Source organism: Phycodurus eques, chromosome 1, assembly GCF_024500275.1.
Source record: "Phycodurus eques isolate BA_2022a chromosome 1, UOR_Pequ_1.1, whole genome shotgun sequence".
Classification (NCBI taxonomy): Eukaryota; Metazoa; Chordata; class Actinopteri; order Syngnathiformes; family Syngnathidae; genus Phycodurus; species Phycodurus eques.
In genome coordinates this window covers 45,922,931-45,940,280 of record NC_084525.1, presented here as the reverse complement: position 1 = coordinate 45,940,280, position 17,350 = coordinate 45,922,931, and the positions used below count along the sequence as shown (strand labels likewise).

Below are 17,350 nucleotides of genomic sequence, written 5' to 3'. Positions count from 1 at the left end.
AAACGCTTCATGCGCCCATCACTTGTAATCAGGCCCAATTTGTAAATATTGAAAAATTGACACAACACCATGGCTGAGACATTGCCAAACTTCTATTGAACATGATGCAGAAACGTAATTTAAAATGAACACATTTGACTTTGGATCGTATCAGTTGGCAAAAGCACATGTTCATGTTTAACAACAGCTAACGTTGCATAGTTTAAGGATCCTGAATCAAACTTCAAGGGCCTCCTTTCTGGAAATAAATAAGGTAAGAGAACAGTTGTGACATTTGAACAATTTGAATGTAAAGGAATGATTGATTCAGGATGGGTCAACTTCTATACAACACTTTATATTGAGATATCTTACCCAAATGGCATGATAAATATTAATTGTGAAAGATTTTAAAAAGGTCTGAGGTGTGAAACGTACTGATAGCATCAAGCACACTTTCACACGCAAAAAAGGCATTCTCTGGCAACAGTGGCAAAACTTAACACGCAAGGGTGACATCACACGACTATTTTGGCACTCGGGAACGAGTCTTAAAAAGCAGCCCAGAGAAGAAGGGCTTCAAATGTGAACGTGGGGGCTTCACTCCGACTGAGACACGGAAATCGACGGACCTTTGGGGTCGTCGAATCGGTCCGTGGCGTTGAGCTGCATGATCATGTGCAGGCCGTACACGAAGATGTACAGCATGAGCAGTGATGTCAGCAACCCCATCCAAATTCCTGGCGTGAAGAAGCCCGCGCAGTCACTGGCGTAGGAGAAATTCGTTCCGTTAGTCAAGCCGAAGCCCTGAATCTGCAAAGAGGAACGAAATCTGTGAAGGGCACCCGAGTTGAATTACCACTCAACTCCACGATGTCAATGCATAAGAGCTGACGTTGAAGTTACTTTTGGAATCAGGTAATCAGTAAATTAAGTTACTTTTGAATTTAAGTCATCAGTAAAGTAGCTAAGTTATGTTACTTTTTCAAGGTGACTGACAACAGAATAAGCGGGGGGAAGAATGGTTTAAAATGTGTCAAGCAATATGGGAGTACACCAATTTCAACGATCTTCAAAATGGAAAGTGTATTGCCAAGTAATATTTATTCAACTTGCCACTTGGTAGCTGCTGAATAACCAGTAAAGTAACTTGTAATCTTAAATTCTTTAAAAATCAAGTAATCACTAATTACGTTACTTGTAAAATCAAGTCATCAGTAAAGTAACTAAGTTACTGTTGAAATTTTAAAAAAGTAAATTAACTAAATTACTGTTGAAATCAAGTAATCGGTAAAGTAACCAAATGACTTTTTCAAGGTAACTGTGACAACAGAATAAGCGGAAGGTCTTGGAGGAGACCCAGGACACGTTGGAGAGACTACGTCCTTCGGCTGGCCTGGGAACGCCTCGGGATCCACCCGGAAGAGCTGGATGAAGTGGCTCGGGAGAGGGAAGTCTGGGCGTCCCTGCTAAATCTACTACCCCCGCGACCCGACCTCGCAAAAGCGGTAGAAAATGAATGGAAGGACTTGAAGTTAGACTGGTTTAAAATCTGTCAAAGAATGTGGGAGTAGGTTAACCTGATAATAATTTCTAAAAAAATGTGAGAGCTCTTCATCGATCACACAATTCAAATCTCAAGAACAAGTACTTGGAAGTCGATGAAGTTGAGCCTCCAGTCTGATACGTTTCGGTTGGTAGAGTTTGGTACGAGCAGAGCGTCCCGGAAGCTGCTGACCGACTGGCAGTGGAAGGAATACTCGGCGGGCGCGTAGATGGCGCGGCTCCCGACGAAGGATGCCGTGACGCCGTCGGACTGCAGCTGCACCGAATCCAGCGTGAACCAGTTCCTCGCGGACACCGGATAGAATCGCTGACTCATGGAAAAGCTGCAAAGTCAAACGGAAGTAACAAATTCACCTTTATCAGTCCTGAATATCATGCAACCTTCTGTTTTTAGCAATATGTGTCCTACACTGAAGTGGAACCAAAAGGTTTAATTGGACAAATCACAGAAAAGACTTAACAAGCTGGGCGTGCCGCTGAATGCTCTGAAACCCCCCCTCCCCAAAACTTTCAGCTGTCAATCAAGTACATGCTTCCTCTCACGGGTATTTCAATTCAAAAGCTAGTTTATTTTTAGCCTTGTCGCATGTCTTTTGACATAGTAGTGTAAATATCTGACAACCAATAACAAATTTTAAAAAATGTAAACTACAAGACATATTTGCTCTTTCACGATTGCACCATGTCAGACTACTGCAATAAAATCTTGTATTCCGATACCACCGCATCCCATCTTTAACGATCATGGGGCTTTATCTTGTCAACTCATAAACGCGACCGGATACACTCGTTACCATGGCGACGGCATTGCAATGCGTGTATTCTAAGAACAAAATGGGGAAAACATGTCCTGGTGGTCACCGGTGCTCGGGAGATTACGTTCATTTAAGGCTTGCTTGAGGTATGTTCACGTACTGTTAATATAGCGCTCGCAAACAGACAACAAAGCGTTATGTAGCCTAGCAAGCTAGTGCAAGCACTAGCGGTTGTGCGTAAACATGCCGGCGTGATGTCGAATCACGCTCTAAAGTTTCGGTGTCTGAAGTACAACCCCAATTCCAATGAAGTTGGGACGTTGTGTTAAACAAATAAAAACAGAATACAATGATTTGCAAATCATGTTCAACCTATATTGAATTGAATTCACTACAAAGACAAGATATTTAATGTCCAAAGTGATAAACTTTGTTTTTAGCAAATAATCATTAACTTCGAATTTTGTGGCTGCAATACGTTCCAAAAAAGCTGGGACAGGCTCATGTTTACCACTGTGTGACATCACCTTTTCTTTGAACAACATTCAGTAAACATTTGGGAACTGAGGACACTCATTGTTGAAGCTTTGTAGGTGGAATCTTTCCCTCAGGACATCACAAGCTTCTCAGAGCGACATCACCACTAGGTCACACATCGTGACTAGTGAGTGGGTATTAATAAATACAGCGGCTGAAATAAGTATTCAACACGTCACCATTTTTCTCACTAAATAATACTTCAAAAGGTGCTACTGACCTGAAAATTTCACCAGATGTTGGGGACAACTCAAGTAATCCATACATATAAAGAAAGTAGAACAAATAAGCTCAGAAATTAAGTTGTGTGTAAAAATGTGAAATGACAGGGGAAAAAAGTATTGAACACATGGAGGTGCAAAAATGCATAGAAAGCCAAGACAACACCTAAAATCGATCAATAAACAGCATTCCAGCCCCTCGTCAGTGCAAAATGAATATCAGCTGGTTAAGTCCGAATGGATGGCCTAAAAAAAGGTCTCATTGAGTCAAGACACATCTCATGATGGGGAAAGAGCAGAGATCTGTTTCAAGACCATCACAAACTAATTGGAACATTCAGAAGCTTAGAAATGCGCCTGTAACCAATGCCATGGTTATGCTTGGCAACAGTGAGTGAGGTTGGGGCCATAATGCTTAAGCGGAAAGCCAATCGCACCACCATATATTTAGAATCAGAAGAGTTGTCCAAGAGCCAAGGACCACCTGTGGAGAGCTTCAAAAAGACCTGGAATTAGCAGGTACTGTTGTCACAAGGAAACCAGTGAGTAATGTACTCCGCCGCCATGGCCTGTATGCACACTCGCCACGCAAGACCTCATTGCTGGGGGAAAAAAAAGCATGTCGAAGCTCATTTCAAGTTTGCCGAACAACATTTGGACAAGCCAGTTAAATACTGGGAGAATACAGTCTGGTCGGATGCGAGCAAAATGTAACTGTTTGGATGCCATAATGCAGTGTTCCCCAACCTTCTTTGCACCGCAGACCAGTTAGGAGTCTGCATTTTTCTCACGGGCCGGGTGTGCTGGCGTGCGTGCATATATAGGTGTCCCAATGATCCTAGGAGGGCAGGGCCACCCATGGCAAACAGGTTCTAGGTGAGGGACCAGACAAAGCACAGCTCCAAAAATCCTTATGATGACAAACAATTCAGGAAGACGTTTTCCCTTGCCCGGACGCGGGTCACCGGTGCCCCCCTCTGGAGCCAGGCCTGGAGGTGGGGCTCGAAGGCGAGCGCCTGGTAACGTGGGTCCCCCCTTCCCATGGGCTCACCATCTGTGGGAGGGGCCATAGGGGTCGGGTGCAGTGCGAGCCGGGCAGTGGCCGAAGGCGGGGACCTTGGCGATCCGATCCCGGCTACAGAAGATGGCTCTCGGGATATGGAATGTCACCTCTCTGACAGGGAAGGAGCCAGAGCTGGTGTGTGAGGTCGAGAAGTTCCGACTAGATATAGTCGGGCTCGCCTCCACGCACAGCTTGGGCTCTGGTACCAGTCCTCTCGAGAGGGGTTGGACTCTCTTCCACTCTGGAGTTGCCCACCGTGAGAGGCGCCGCAGGTGTGGGTATACTTATTGCCCCCCGACTCGGCGCCTGTACGTTGCGGTTCACCCCAGTGGACGACAGGGTAGCCTCCCTCAGCCTTCGGGTCCTGAGTGTTGTTTGTGCCTATGCACCAAACAGCAGTTCAGAGTATCCACCCTTTTTGGAGTCCTTGGAAGGGGTGCTGGAGAGCGGTCCCGCTGGGGACTCCATCGTTCCGCTGGGGGACTTCAATGCTCACGTGGGGAATGACAGTTGCTCACCAGCAGTCCAGATGCGTTGACGGCTCACGTCATTTCAAATAAAGAAGTAGCGGGCCAGCGTCAATGATAGTACTTGGTAGCCACTCCACTGGCCAGCGACAACGGCGTACTCGCGCCTGTGGGGCACACGTACGTCACGGTGGTGTGATAATAGCGCTGGAAGAAGCAGTCAATTATGTTGCAGCAGGCAGCCAATCATATTGCAACGGGTCGCTTTGAACTCAAATGGAATTTAACAATGATTGAGATGGCGTCACACGGTCACAGCGCTCACGCTCGCTCTCTCTCTCTCTCGTGCTGGAGGTGATTGCAGAGGCAATTTTTGCTCAATCAGGTCAAATTTTTTAACTATGGCCACGTTTCCGTTTACATGGCCCGGCATTATCGCTTTAAAGGTTCAAATAAACAGCGGTTCATGCCCTGAATTTTGAAGAATGATGACATTCAATTTACAAGTACTTACATTTATCAATGTCTACTATTCAATTTACAGTAAGTTAACTTTGTAACATTTGATTAATAAATTGCGAACTTGGTATAAAACCTTGACCTGAACAAGAGAAACAGATCATGGTCATTTTCGGATTCAGCCGTGCAACAATGCCTTAAATCGGTTGAAAAAACAAACCCGGTGTTGTTTGTTTAGTACAACATTTTCATGGCGCGCCAACTGGAGTTGAGGGCATTTCCATCCATCCACTTTCAGTACCGGCTGTCCTGTGCTGGAGCCTATGCCAGCTACCTTTGGGCGAGAGGCGAGGTACACCCTGAATTGGTCGCCAGCCAATCGCAGGTCACATAGAAACAAACAACCAATGGTACTCACATTCACACCTACGGGGAATTTAGAGTCTTCAATTAACCTAGCGTGCATGTTTTTTTTGGGCTGTGGGAGGAAACTGGAGTACCCGGAGAAAACCCACTCAGGCACGGGGAGAACATGCAAACTCCACACAGGCCAGGCCGGATTTGAACTCACAACCTAAGAACTGTGAGGCAGACGTGCTAACCGGTCGTCCACCGTGGCCATGCCACCTTGAAGGCATTAGTGACTTTTAAAAAAAAAAAATTTTTTTTTTAAATAATGTTTTTAAACATCATACAAATGTATGATCACTTCATAATACTTAATTTTATTTACTTGTTTTTAATAACAAATTGAGATGAAATCAGAGGTAATGGAAAATAGTGACAACTAAATATAAATACTATGATTCAGTTTATGTTAATGGATTTGATTAAAGAAAGCCTTGTAATACAGGTTTTGCACAGACACTATGCCAAAAATAAAAATACATCGATTTAGCAAGACACCTGAAGTAGACGACTGATTTGCTTTAGTGGGCCCGTATTTTGAGTTTTAGGCCCTTTAATTCCTTACCTTAGGGTTATGCCTGATGGGTAGCTGAGCACAAGCCTGAAAAAAAAGACAAAAGCCAGATATTTTAGTAACGTATACAAAAGGCAGCGCAATGACAAAAGGCGTCTCACAGGGAGTTGGTGGAGTTGCACATCGACTCCGTCAAGGAGGGCGTGTCGACGGCGAGGTCGGTCCAATTGGCGCTGGGCGAGAAGCTGACGTTGAGATTGCGAGCCCACAGCATGATGCACGGGCCGCCTGATGCGTTGAAAACCACGGGGGGTCTGACTTCGGGGATGGCGGCTTGAAGCAGCGATCGAGCGACGGGCCGCTCCACGGCCGGCGCCGGCTCGGACATCACCTGCGAATGTGGAAGTGGGACGACAGGAAGGCCGCTCACGGAGTGCGTTCAAAGAGCGTCATGTTGCGTGTTCATCGTAACTCACTCGTGACGGTCGGCCTCCCGTGTACATTGCGATGTAAGGCGCCTTTTTGTCTTCCATCGTACTCACAACCTTGGCAATCATCTCATCTGAAAATATATGGTCAAATAAATACAAATAAAAGGTTAATCAATGCGCATCCAATGAGAGGGAACTCATCCATTTTCTATACTGGTAGTGCTTTCGCTCACAACCATTCACACGAACAATTGATAGTCTTCAACGAAGCTGACATGCGTGTTTTGGGAACGTGGGAGTTTGCCCGTGCTTGTGTGGCTTTTCTCTGGGTATTCTGGCCGATAGCAAAAGCAGTAGTATTTGGTGTCAAGGAAATACGCTGAAGTGTTACATCTTCACTGAGAGACAAGCTTTGTATGTCGGGGATGAGTTTAGCCTGGGTTGTTAGCGGAAGTCACAAAAAGTTTGTGGTCATTTCTTTTTTAAAATCAAATGATCTGTAAGCAGCGGCACAGTGGGCGACTGGTTACCACATCTGCCTCACAGTTCTGAGGTCTCGGGCTCAAATCCGGCATCCCCTGTGTGGAGTTTGCATGTTCTCTCCGTGCCGGCGTGGGTTTTGTCCAGGTACTTTGTTTTTCTCCCACATTCCAAAAACATGCACCTTAGATTAACTGAAGACTAAATTGTCCGTAGGTGTGAATGTGAGTGCGAATGGTTGTCTGCGATTGGCTGGCGACCAGTTCAGGGTGTACCCCGCCTCTCGCCCGCAGTCAGCTGAGATTGACACCAGCACACTGATGACCCTTGTGAGCAGAAGCGGTTTGGAAAATGGATGGATGGATGATCTGTAAGCCATTGAGTTTCCAAGGTAATGCTGTAAAATGAGTTGAAAATGATAAAGCGTTTTGGGATCAGAGTTTGTGGAACTCTGAGCTAAAATATCGTAGCTGTTTCACAATATTGCAATTACAGCTCTAAAATGTAATATTTTGAAGTTTTTGGGTAAATAACTTGTTCCCATTGAATGCCCTCTGTAGATACATAAGTACAAGTATAATGAAAATAATTGTTGTTTTTTTAAATACATTCCAAAGATAGTAGCTACGACAGTAGGTTTTTATTTGGGGCTGACGACTCCAAATAACAAAAACAAAACAACAGCTCATACCGCTGATGTGCACAGTTTTTGCAGTTTTGTTTACACCTGTAACCGGCCCATGGCTACCTGTGACCTTAATGAGAGTAAGCGCAACACAAGTAATAAGCAAGACGTCATAATTTGACCCTTTATCAGATATGGACAGAAGGCAAATTGCAAGCGATCTTACCATTGTTACGTAGCACTTCCCGGCAAGACTTCTGCCAGCTACAAAGCAAACAAAAATCATTCAGAATGTTAAAGTTCACGGTGTGATGAAGAAGTCCTTTTTATGAGTTGACACGTGTAACCTGGTGCAATACGGCAGATTGATGACGAGAAGGTTGCTGACAGACGCGTCCACGTCCACCCGCGACAGGGCGTCCACGTCCACCGGCGCGGGCGAGACGCCCAGCCGCTCCTCCAGCAGAGCCACCGTCGAGGTAGAGGGCGACCACGCCAAGGAGGGAAACGTCACCGAAGACGCAGACGACCGCAGCAGCGCCTGCAAGTCACGAGCGGATGAGCCACGCCGAGCCTCGCGGCTCGTGTTTGCGGAAAACGTACCTTCAGATTTCGGAAGACGCCATCCTGTTCGTTTCCGAACACGCCAGCGAAAGCCGTGAAGTCGTCTTTGCTCAGCTGCACACAAAGACAAAAATCATTCGCACAGAGACAGAGCAGATTTTATTCTGTGGATTATTTTGAGCCGTACGTTGTCTTCAATTCTATTGTGCAAGATGAATAACTTGAAAGGAGTGACCTCATTAACTGCCACAGACGTTTCTATTCGTCTACTGAAATCCAACCGTTCACTGCCACCAACAACTATGTATGAATTAGGACTGCACGATACTGTTTATAAAGAAAAAAAAAAAAAAAAAAAGGACATTGCAATTTTCTTTAATCATGTGATTATATATTATGATGTGAAAAAAACAAAAAAAGAACAGGATAACATACACTTAACGGAATTTCTCGGGAATAATACGCACCCCGAAAGTTGAGGCCAGAAATCAGGAAACGTCTTCTGCCCATACATAGTGCACATCAAGACTTTCTATCCGATCACATGTTCATACGCTTAAAAAGCTAGTGATTATCTTTTTTGCTTAAGGTTTCTCAGTGGCAGGCGGTGCACTTCGGACGTGGGCCTTCGCTCAGCAGCCTAATCCTCCCCCCAACCCCCACCGCTGTTGACCCATGAACATCAATCTGTACAACTACTGTGCTAAATAGACGACTGACTTCCATTTTGCCGTTAACTTCTGAAACAGTTAACTCCATTGTAACATGCTGCCAATTTTGTCTTGAGATGTGCTTGAGAAGTCTCTGCACCATTTGCACAATTGTCCTTAATAGTCACTTTACAATGCTTAAATTCTTGAAGTCTCTACACCATTTGCACAATTGTCACTGTACCAGATTATTGCTCTATTAGTCATTTCGAACAGCTCTGAATTGCTAGAGGATCATTTGCACAATTGTCAAAAAAAAGAAATAAAAATTGTATCAGCATTACCGGTAATCTTTCATTGCTCAGTGACTCTCCGTACTGTGTTTTTATGTCTGAAAAGTATTTTCTGTCAAATGGCTGTCTGTTGTCGCACAAGTTACTAGTTCTCTCTAGTTACTAGAAAAAAGATTCCAATTTTTGGAACCCAACCCCCATTTTTCAAGGAAACCCCTGCTCAGTCACATTTTTTTTCTACCTGCATTTATATTCTTTTTTTTTAGCCTCATCCCCGCTTACCCATGTTATTTTTCAAATTTTTTTCCCATGGCAAGTATAATGCATGCCGATTATTTGCAGATTTTAGCCGTTCAGTCGATCCCTCTCCCTATCGCCCGCAAATAGCCCGAGTCCACTGTATTTGCATTTGGAATTTAGGCGTTATGTTGTCAGTAGTCTATAGAATGCAGCCCTATGGGTGGCACAAGTCAGTGCAAACTGTAGGCCGGTCCCAAGCCCGGATAAATGCAGAGGGTTGCGTCAGGAAGGGCATCCGGCTTAAAACCTTGCCAAACAAATATGAGCGTTCATCCAAAGAATTCCATACCGGATCGGTCGTGGCCCGGGTTAACAACGTCCGCCACCGGCGCCGTCAACCTGCGGGGCGCCGTTGGAAATTCAGCTACTGTGGGTCGAAGTCAAAGAAGAAGAGGAGGTGGAAAGCGGGTTCTTCGGCAGAAAGAGAAGAGGAAAACACAGAGCCTAGAACTGAATGTGGGGACTTTGAATGTTGGGACTATGACAGGAAAATCTCGGGAGTTGGTTGACATGATGATGAGGAGAAAGGTTGATATATTGTGTGTCCAGGAGACCAGGTGGAAAGGCAGTAAGGCTAGAAGTTTAGGGGCAGGGTTTAAATTATTTTACCATGGTGTCGATGGGAAGAGAAATGGAGTCGGGGTTATTTTAAAAGAAGAGTTGGCTAAGAATGTCTTGGAGGTGAAAAGAGTATCAGATCGAGTGATGAGGCTGAAATTTGTAATTGAGGGTGTTATGTGTAATGTGATTAGTGGCTATGCCCCACAGGTAGGATGTGACCTAGAGGTGAAAGAGAAATTCTGGAAGGAGCTAGATGATGTAGTTCTTAGCATCCCAGTCAGAGAGAGAGTCGTAATTGGTGCAGATTGTAATGGACATGTTGGTGAAGGTAATAGGGGTGATGAAGAAGTGATGGGTAAATACGGCATCCAGGAAAGGAACTTGGAGGGACAGATGGTGGTAGACTTTGCAACAAGGATGCAAATGGCTGTAGTGAACACTTTTTTCCAGAAGAGGCACGAACATAGGGTGACCTATAAGAGCGGAGGTAGAAGCACACAGGTGGATTACATCTTGTGCAGACGATGTAATCTGAAAGAGGTTACCAACTGTAAGGTAGTGGTAGGGGAGAGTGTGGCTAGACAGCATAGGATGGTGGTGTGTAAGATGACTCTGGTGGTGGGGAGGAAAATTAGGAAGACAAAGGCAGAGAAGAGAACCATGTGGTGGAAGCTGAGACAGGACGAGTGTTGTGCAGCTTTTCGGGAAGAGGTGATACAGGCTCTCGGTGGACGGCAGGAGCTTCCAGAAGACTGGACCACTGCAGCCAAGGTGATCAGAGAAGCAGGCAGGAGAGTACTTGGTGTATCTTCTGGCAGGAAAGGAGAGAAGGAGACTTGGTGGTGGAACCTCACAGTACAGGAAATCATACAAGGAAAGAGGTTAGCTAAGAAGAAGTGGGACACTGAGAGGACCGAGGAGAGGCGAAAGGAATACATTGAGATGCGACACAGGGCAAAGGTAGAGGTGGCAAAGGCAAAACAAGAGGCATATGATGACATGTATGGCAGGTTGGACACTAAAGAAGGAGAAAAGGATCTATACAGGCTGGCCAGACAGAGGGACAGAGATGGGAAGGATGTGCAGCAGGTTAGGGTGATTAAGGATAGAGATGGAAATATGTTGACTGGTGCCAGCAGTGTGCTTGCTAGATGGAAAGAATACTTCGAGGAGTTGATGAATGAGGAAAATGATAGAGAAGGGAGAGTAGAAGAGGTAAGTGTGGTGGACCAGGAAGTGGCAATGATTAGTAAGGGGGAAGTTAGAAAGGCATTAAAGAGGATGAAAAATGGAAAGGCAGTTGGTCCTGATGACATTCCTGTGGAGGTATGGAAGCATCTAGGAGAGGTGGCTGTGAAGTTTTTGACCAGCTTGTTCAATAGAATTCTAGTGCGTGAGAAGATGCCTGAGGAATGGAGGAAAAGTGTACTGGTGCCCATTTTTAAGAACAAAGGTGATGTGCAGAGCTGTGGCAACTATAGAGGAATAAAGTTGATGAGCCACACAATGAAGTTATGGGAAAGAGTAGTGGAGGATAGACTCAGGACAGAAGTGAGTATTTGCGAGCAACAGTATGGTTTCATGCCTAGAAAGAGTACCACAGATGCATTATTTGCCTTGAGGATGTTGATGGAAAAGTACAGAGAAGGTCAGAAGGAGCTACATTGTGTCTTTGTAGATCTAGAGAAAGCCTATGACAGAGTACCCAGAGAAGAACTGTGGTACTGCATGCGGAAGTCTGGAGTGGCAGAGAAGTATGTTAGAATAATACAGGACATGTACGAGGGCAGCAGAACAGCGGTGAGGTGTGCTGTAGGTGTGACAGAAGAATTTAAGGTGGACGTGGGACTGCATCAGGGATCAGCCCTGAGCCCCTTCCTTTTTGCAGTGGTGATGGATAGGCTGACAGATGAGGTTAGACTGGAATCCCCGTGGACCATGATGTTTGCAGATGACATTGTGATCTGCAGTGAAAGCAGGGAGCAGCTGGAGGAACAGTTAGAGAGATGGAGGCATGCACTGGAAAGAAGAGGAATGAAGATTAGCCGAAGTAAAACAGAATATATGTGCATGAATGAGAGGGCTGGTGGGGGAAGAATGAGGCTACAGGGAGAAGCGATAGCAAGGGTGGAGGACTTTAAATACTTGGGGTCAACCGTCCAGAGCAATGGTGAGTGTGGTCAGGAAGTGAAGAAACGGGTCAAAGCAGGTTGGAACGGGTGGAGGAAGGTGTCAGGTGTGTTATGTGACAGAAGAGTCTCTGCTAGGATGAAGGGCAAAGTTTATAAAACAGTAGTGAGGCCAGCCATGATGTACGGATTAGAGACAGTGGCACTGAAGAGACAACAGGAAGCAGAGCTGGAGGTGGCGGAAATGAAGATGTTGAGGTTCGCTCTTGGAGTGACCAGGTTGGATAAAATTAGAAATGAGCTCATCAGAGGGACAGCCAAGGTTCGATGTTTTGGAGACAAAGTTAGAGAGCGCAGACTTCAATGGTTTGGACACGTCCAGAGGAGAAATAGTGAGTATATTGGAAGAAGGATGATGAGGATGGAGCTGCCAGGCAAGAGAGCTCGAGGAAGACCAAAGAGAAAGTTGATGGATGTCGTGAGGGAAGACATGATGGCAGTTGGTGTTCGAGAGGAGGATGCAGGAGATAGGCTTACATGGAAAAGGATGACGCGCTGTGGCGACCCCTAACGGGACAAGCCGAAAGGAAAAGAAGAAGTTGTCAGTAGTCTATAGAATAAAGCAAAAATGTTAATTTTACTCAAACATATACCTAGAAATAGCAAAACCAAAGAATATGATCATTTTGATGGGCACTCTTAAAATGTTTTCCAGAGCTATAGAATTTCCTGTCTAGCAAACTGCTCGGTAATTGTATTTGAAAGTTGCGACAGACTGACAGCGACAACGTCCCCTTGAGAGCATGGTTGGATCCTTTCCAGAGGAAGTACCAAAGGGGAAATAAGGCTCCAGCTCAATGTCACACTACAGCGAGAACAATGGAGCAGTGCTGCGGCAGTAGTGTCACAGGACTCCCACTCATCTAACATGTCGCCGGACCGACCTTGTCCTGCAGGAAGAGCAGCACAGTGTGGGCGCCGGAGCCAAAGGCCGAGGTGAGGTAGGAGCCCAGCTGCTCGTCGGACGTGACGTGGCCTGCTGGAGACGAGGGCGCAGGCGGCAAACTGGGAAGGAGACACATCGGCGACACATCGTCAGGCGTTTCACCACTGACCAATGAAGGCGAGCCGTCAATGCGCAGAAATGCTGGCAGGTCGACAGCGAAGAAGCATGACTAGGGTTGCAACATTCAGGGAAATTTCTAAATTGGGAACTTTCAATTTCTGTCAAACAAATTGATGGGAATGAATGAGAATGAAGCAGGAATTCACTAAATTGAAGGAACTTAACTATAGTAGGGGTGGGATATATCCACAAATGTATATTGGGTATAATTTCACCATGAAATACCACAAATGTTCAAATTTCACGGGTGTCGTGTGAAGTTACTTTTCGTGCCGGTGCGTACAATATTAAGTCAATTGGGCTAGTTCCACACACATTGCCTTTTAGTTCATAGGTTTGATATTGATACTGGTTATAAAGAACTCTGAGTCAAATGTTCATTTTAGTTTATGCTGTGGGCTGCTAAGAAAATGGATGTTCATAATTTGGACACCCTTTATTTAAACCATGAAAACCTAATTGAGGCTTAAAGAATCAGAATAGAGAATCTAAATGAGGAATCGGAGCCGGAATCGCTCAAATTCAAACGATGTCCAACCCTACCCACGACCCTAATTAGAATAAACGGATAAATAAAATAATAATAAAAAGGATAAATCAAATGGATGGACAGGTAGCCTATAGGGCGTTATGAGGATAACGTCCATGACGTTTGATTGAACTTTCCAATTCTTGAATGAATATCCAAGGCTCAAATTAAGCCGTCTCGCGTCGCTATTTGAGAGTCAAAATTTGCATTTTGTGCCTCATAAAACACATTGAAAAGCAAAAGTGCATATCACAGATTGTTCACTGTGCTCGACGGACGTGACAACACGATTACGTCGTCACTGACAAAGTGGAAGTGAACTGAAGTGAAGCTTGGTTGCTAGCGCGTGAAGGGCAAAACTTAATTGACAAGCAAAAGATGGAAAATGGCAAAGTGTGGTAGCATTTCATAGTGAAATGGAAGGCGAGCAGCCTTGACGTGTAAGGTTGGAACACGGACCTCTCGCTCTTCTGAAAATGCCGAGCATGACAGCTGAACCACTGCTGAACACACGATATACGTTATCCCCCGACAAATGAAGGCTCGCATATTTCCTCTTCGTTTTATCATAAACACCATATTTGGCAACAGATTCTGGGCGGCCGCTGCCGCCATTCATGTTTACTTCGCAGCTGGTGAGTGCGCCAGGTACGTTCGGGGACACTGCATAATGGGAGGGACTGTGTTCTTTTGTAATACAGTACATCCATCCATCCATTTTCTGAGCCGCTTCTCCTCACTAGGGTCGCGGGCGTGCTGGAGCCTATCCCAGCTGTCAAAATGTAATACTGGGAAAATTACATGTATCAGAATGCTTTTTTAAAAGACTCTACAATCCCACTGTCATAATATGGAATTTATTTTGTTTTGTAATATAAGGCTAGGTAACAGCCAGGATTGCAAAATTATCCATGTCCTTTCACCATCGTTGCTGTCATACTGTGTTGCACGTTTTTGTTTGGACAAAAGCCCCGTGATTGTTTTAATTCCTCATTAAAAAAAAAAAAAAAAGAAGACCATTCCAACATGTTGATGTTTTTTACATTTTACGTTGAAAGCTGCAGCTGGCATGGGAAAAAATGAAATGCCAGTGTTTTGAGGGTTAAAAACTCATCAGCAATATATTGAGAGAAGAAAAAAGAACTATGAACTAGTTCATTGTTTGGAACGGTGAACGTTGTTCAAAATTTTGAATTATGAACTCTCAACTCACTGAATTAGTTCATTTTTGGAATGGTGAACCTAACTTTTTTTTTGTTTTTTTTTTTTTAACGACTTTGCGCGGAAAAAGAACTTTCCCAGCACTGACGTTACTTACATACAGGGTGCTTAAAAGTTTTGTTCGGTGTAGTCCTGACCAGTATACAGTATTACCATCTTATCTGTAAGTGGGTACCCAATTATATTGTCGTATTTTAATCTTTAATAAAACCCCTGCTTCGTGTCCCTTTGCGATAAACCTGCAAAGAACTGCTCCTCAAAATTAGAAAGTTGCTCTCAAATGAAGAAACGTTGAGCAAAACCGCTCCTCATACAAACAAAACATATATATTACATATATGCCGAACCTTGACATCTATTATAGTGAAGTAACGACGACGTCGTCTTGGCTTCAAGGTGCTTTTTCCCCCGGTGTTCGAAGTAGGTTCAGTTAACATCTATGACTCAAGTTTAAGCCCCCGTATTCCGTTTGAAATGTCACTTTTAGATGTAAGAAGCGGACAGTTTTGTTCGTTTGCTTTTCTTCAAATGATCGTCGAAGAGGAAATTCCAAGCTATCTCCAAGTGTTAGCATTAGCGGAGACGGCCGCTCTTTTAATTGCACGACGAAAAGGCAACAAATGTGATAAATTACCCCTCGGCGGACCACATGAGAAGCGGCACTTGCGCGGTCGAGCTCCCCGTCCCGAAACACGAGAACAAGGAAAAGGTTAGAAACAGCATCAGCGAGCCTGCAGCTGCCATCTTGAAACCCAACAACAAGTTCCGTAAACCTGCGGGCACGTGACCCGCAACAGCTGACTGTCATGTGATCCCCACCCCTCCGCCTGCCTTCGCCTGTCGCTCTCTCTCCCTTTGTCTGTCTCTCGGTCTTCTCCGTTGCCTGTCTGCCTCGCTGCCTGTCTCTCTTTCTATCCGCCCGTCTCTCTCTCAGCCTTTCTGTCTGTCTGTCGCTCTCCTGCTCTCGCTATTGACGGGCCGGCGCCCTTTTCCGAAAGGATATTTTGGAAACGAGTGGGGCAGGCGCGTTGCTCGACTGGGGCACAGGCCCCGACAGTAGATGCCCTTCCTCACACTGCCCCACCCCACTGCTGCACTTTTACGAAAGCTTCTGCAGTACTGGTGACAATGAAGAGCAATTATGAACACTCAACAAAAGCATATACTGTATGACAAACAATATGAAGTCAGAACTCTGCTGCTTTATTATTTCAGCATGAACGCATACTGCCTATTTTACATTTGGGTAACTCTGTCAATCACTTGGCGGCACGGTGAACGACTGGTTAGAGCGTCAGCCTCACAGTTCTGAGGACCCGGGTTCAATCCTGAAGACATTTGGTTTTCAGATCAAAAGATGCATATGAGACAAAAGTTCAGAATTCCACCTTTTATGTCATGTTATTTACATGTAGATGTGTTAAACAACTCAGGACAGAGCACCTTTTTTTTTGAAGCCACCCACTTTTCAAGTGAGCAAACGTATTGGAACGTGACTGATGGGTGTTTCTAGTTGCTCAGGTGTCGCCTTTTCGGTTGATTGCTTAAACATTAGATAGTGCTTGTTTTTGGCTTTGTGTTTCACCTGTGAAAACTGCATTTGCTGTTAAGCAAACATGAAGACCAGAGAGCTGTCTAGGGGAGAAAAGCAAAACATTTTGAAGGTGAGAGAAGAGGGAAAATGGACCACAGCTATTGCACAAACATTGGGCAGGCAACAATTTGGAATGTCCTGAAAAAGAAAGAAACTACTGGTGTACTGAGCAACAGACATCGGACAGCTCAGCCAAGGGTATCTTGGGTTGGGCTCGCATGGCTGCTTCTGGAACGGGGTCACTTGTCTGGACTGATGATGTTACTCATGATGGGAGCAGAAGAATGAATTCTGAAGTCTACAAAACCATTTTGTCTGGCAATTTAAAGAAAAATGCATCCAAACTAATCGGGAGAAGCTTCATCATGCAACAAAACGACGACCCAAAACACACTGCCACACAACACGGGACTCCGTCAGGAGGAAAGAGTGGAAGGTTTTAGACTGGCCAAGTCGATCACCGGACCTTAACCCAATAGAGCGTGCATGTGACCTCCTGAAGAGGAGACTGACGGGAGAAACCCCCCAAAACAAACAAGAACTGAAAGAGGCTGCAGTAAAGGCCTGGAAAGGCTTTTCAAATGAAGAATGCAACAGTCTGGTCAAGTCAATGGGTCGCAGGCTTGATGCTGTTATTGCAAGTAAGGGTTATGCCACCAAATATTCCATGTTATTCACTTTTAAGTTCATTTAATCATGTCTGCACCAATACCTTTGCTCACTTTAAAAGTAGGTGGCTTCAAACAAAAGGTGCTGTCCTGGGTTGTTTTACACATCTAGATGCAAATAACATGAAATAAAAACTGCAATTCTAACCTTTTGGCTCCTATTCATCTTTTGATCTGAAACCCAAATGTCTTTCAGTATACAACAAAAAC

The 17,350-nt window shown here is 44.9% G+C and overlaps 1 protein-coding gene across 1 annotated transcript; it reads right to left on the bottom strand.

Annotated features, from left to right (window-relative positions):
• Positions 1–74: 74 nt before the first annotated feature.
• LOC133411663 (V-type proton ATPase subunit S1-like) lies at positions 75–15,678 on the bottom strand. The gene is made up of 10 exons (XM_061694281.1): positions 15,513–15,678; positions 12,947–13,067; positions 8,109–8,183; positions 7,853–8,046; positions 7,732–7,769; positions 6,446–6,531; positions 6,131–6,360; positions 6,021–6,056; positions 1,631–1,868; positions 75–792 (listed from the first exon to the last, which is right to left on the bottom strand). Exons 1-10 carry the CDS (start codon positions 15,620–15,622, stop codon positions 580–582), a joined length of 1,341 nt encoding a protein of 446 aa, XP_061550265.1. The 5' UTR covers positions 15,623–15,678; the 3' UTR covers positions 75–579.
• Positions 15,679–17,350: the final 1,672 nt, after the last annotated feature.

What these genes read in the sequence shown, in the direction of transcription:
- LOC133411663 (XM_061694281.1), bottom strand. Translation starts at nt 15,622, where the DNA reads ATGGCAGCTGCAGGCTCGCTGATGCTGTTTCTAACCTTTTCCTTGTTC. An exon ending in CTCATGTGGTCCGCCGAGGG is followed by an intron (nt 13,068 to 15,512) that starts GTAATTTATCAC and finishes TCTCCTTCCCAG; the next exon opens with TTTGCCGCCTGCGCCCTCGT. An exon ending in GCGTCTTCCGAAATCTGAAG is followed by an intron (nt 8,047 to 8,108) that starts GTACGTTTTCCG and finishes CGTGACTTGCAG; the next exon opens with GCGCTGCTGCGGTCGTCTGC.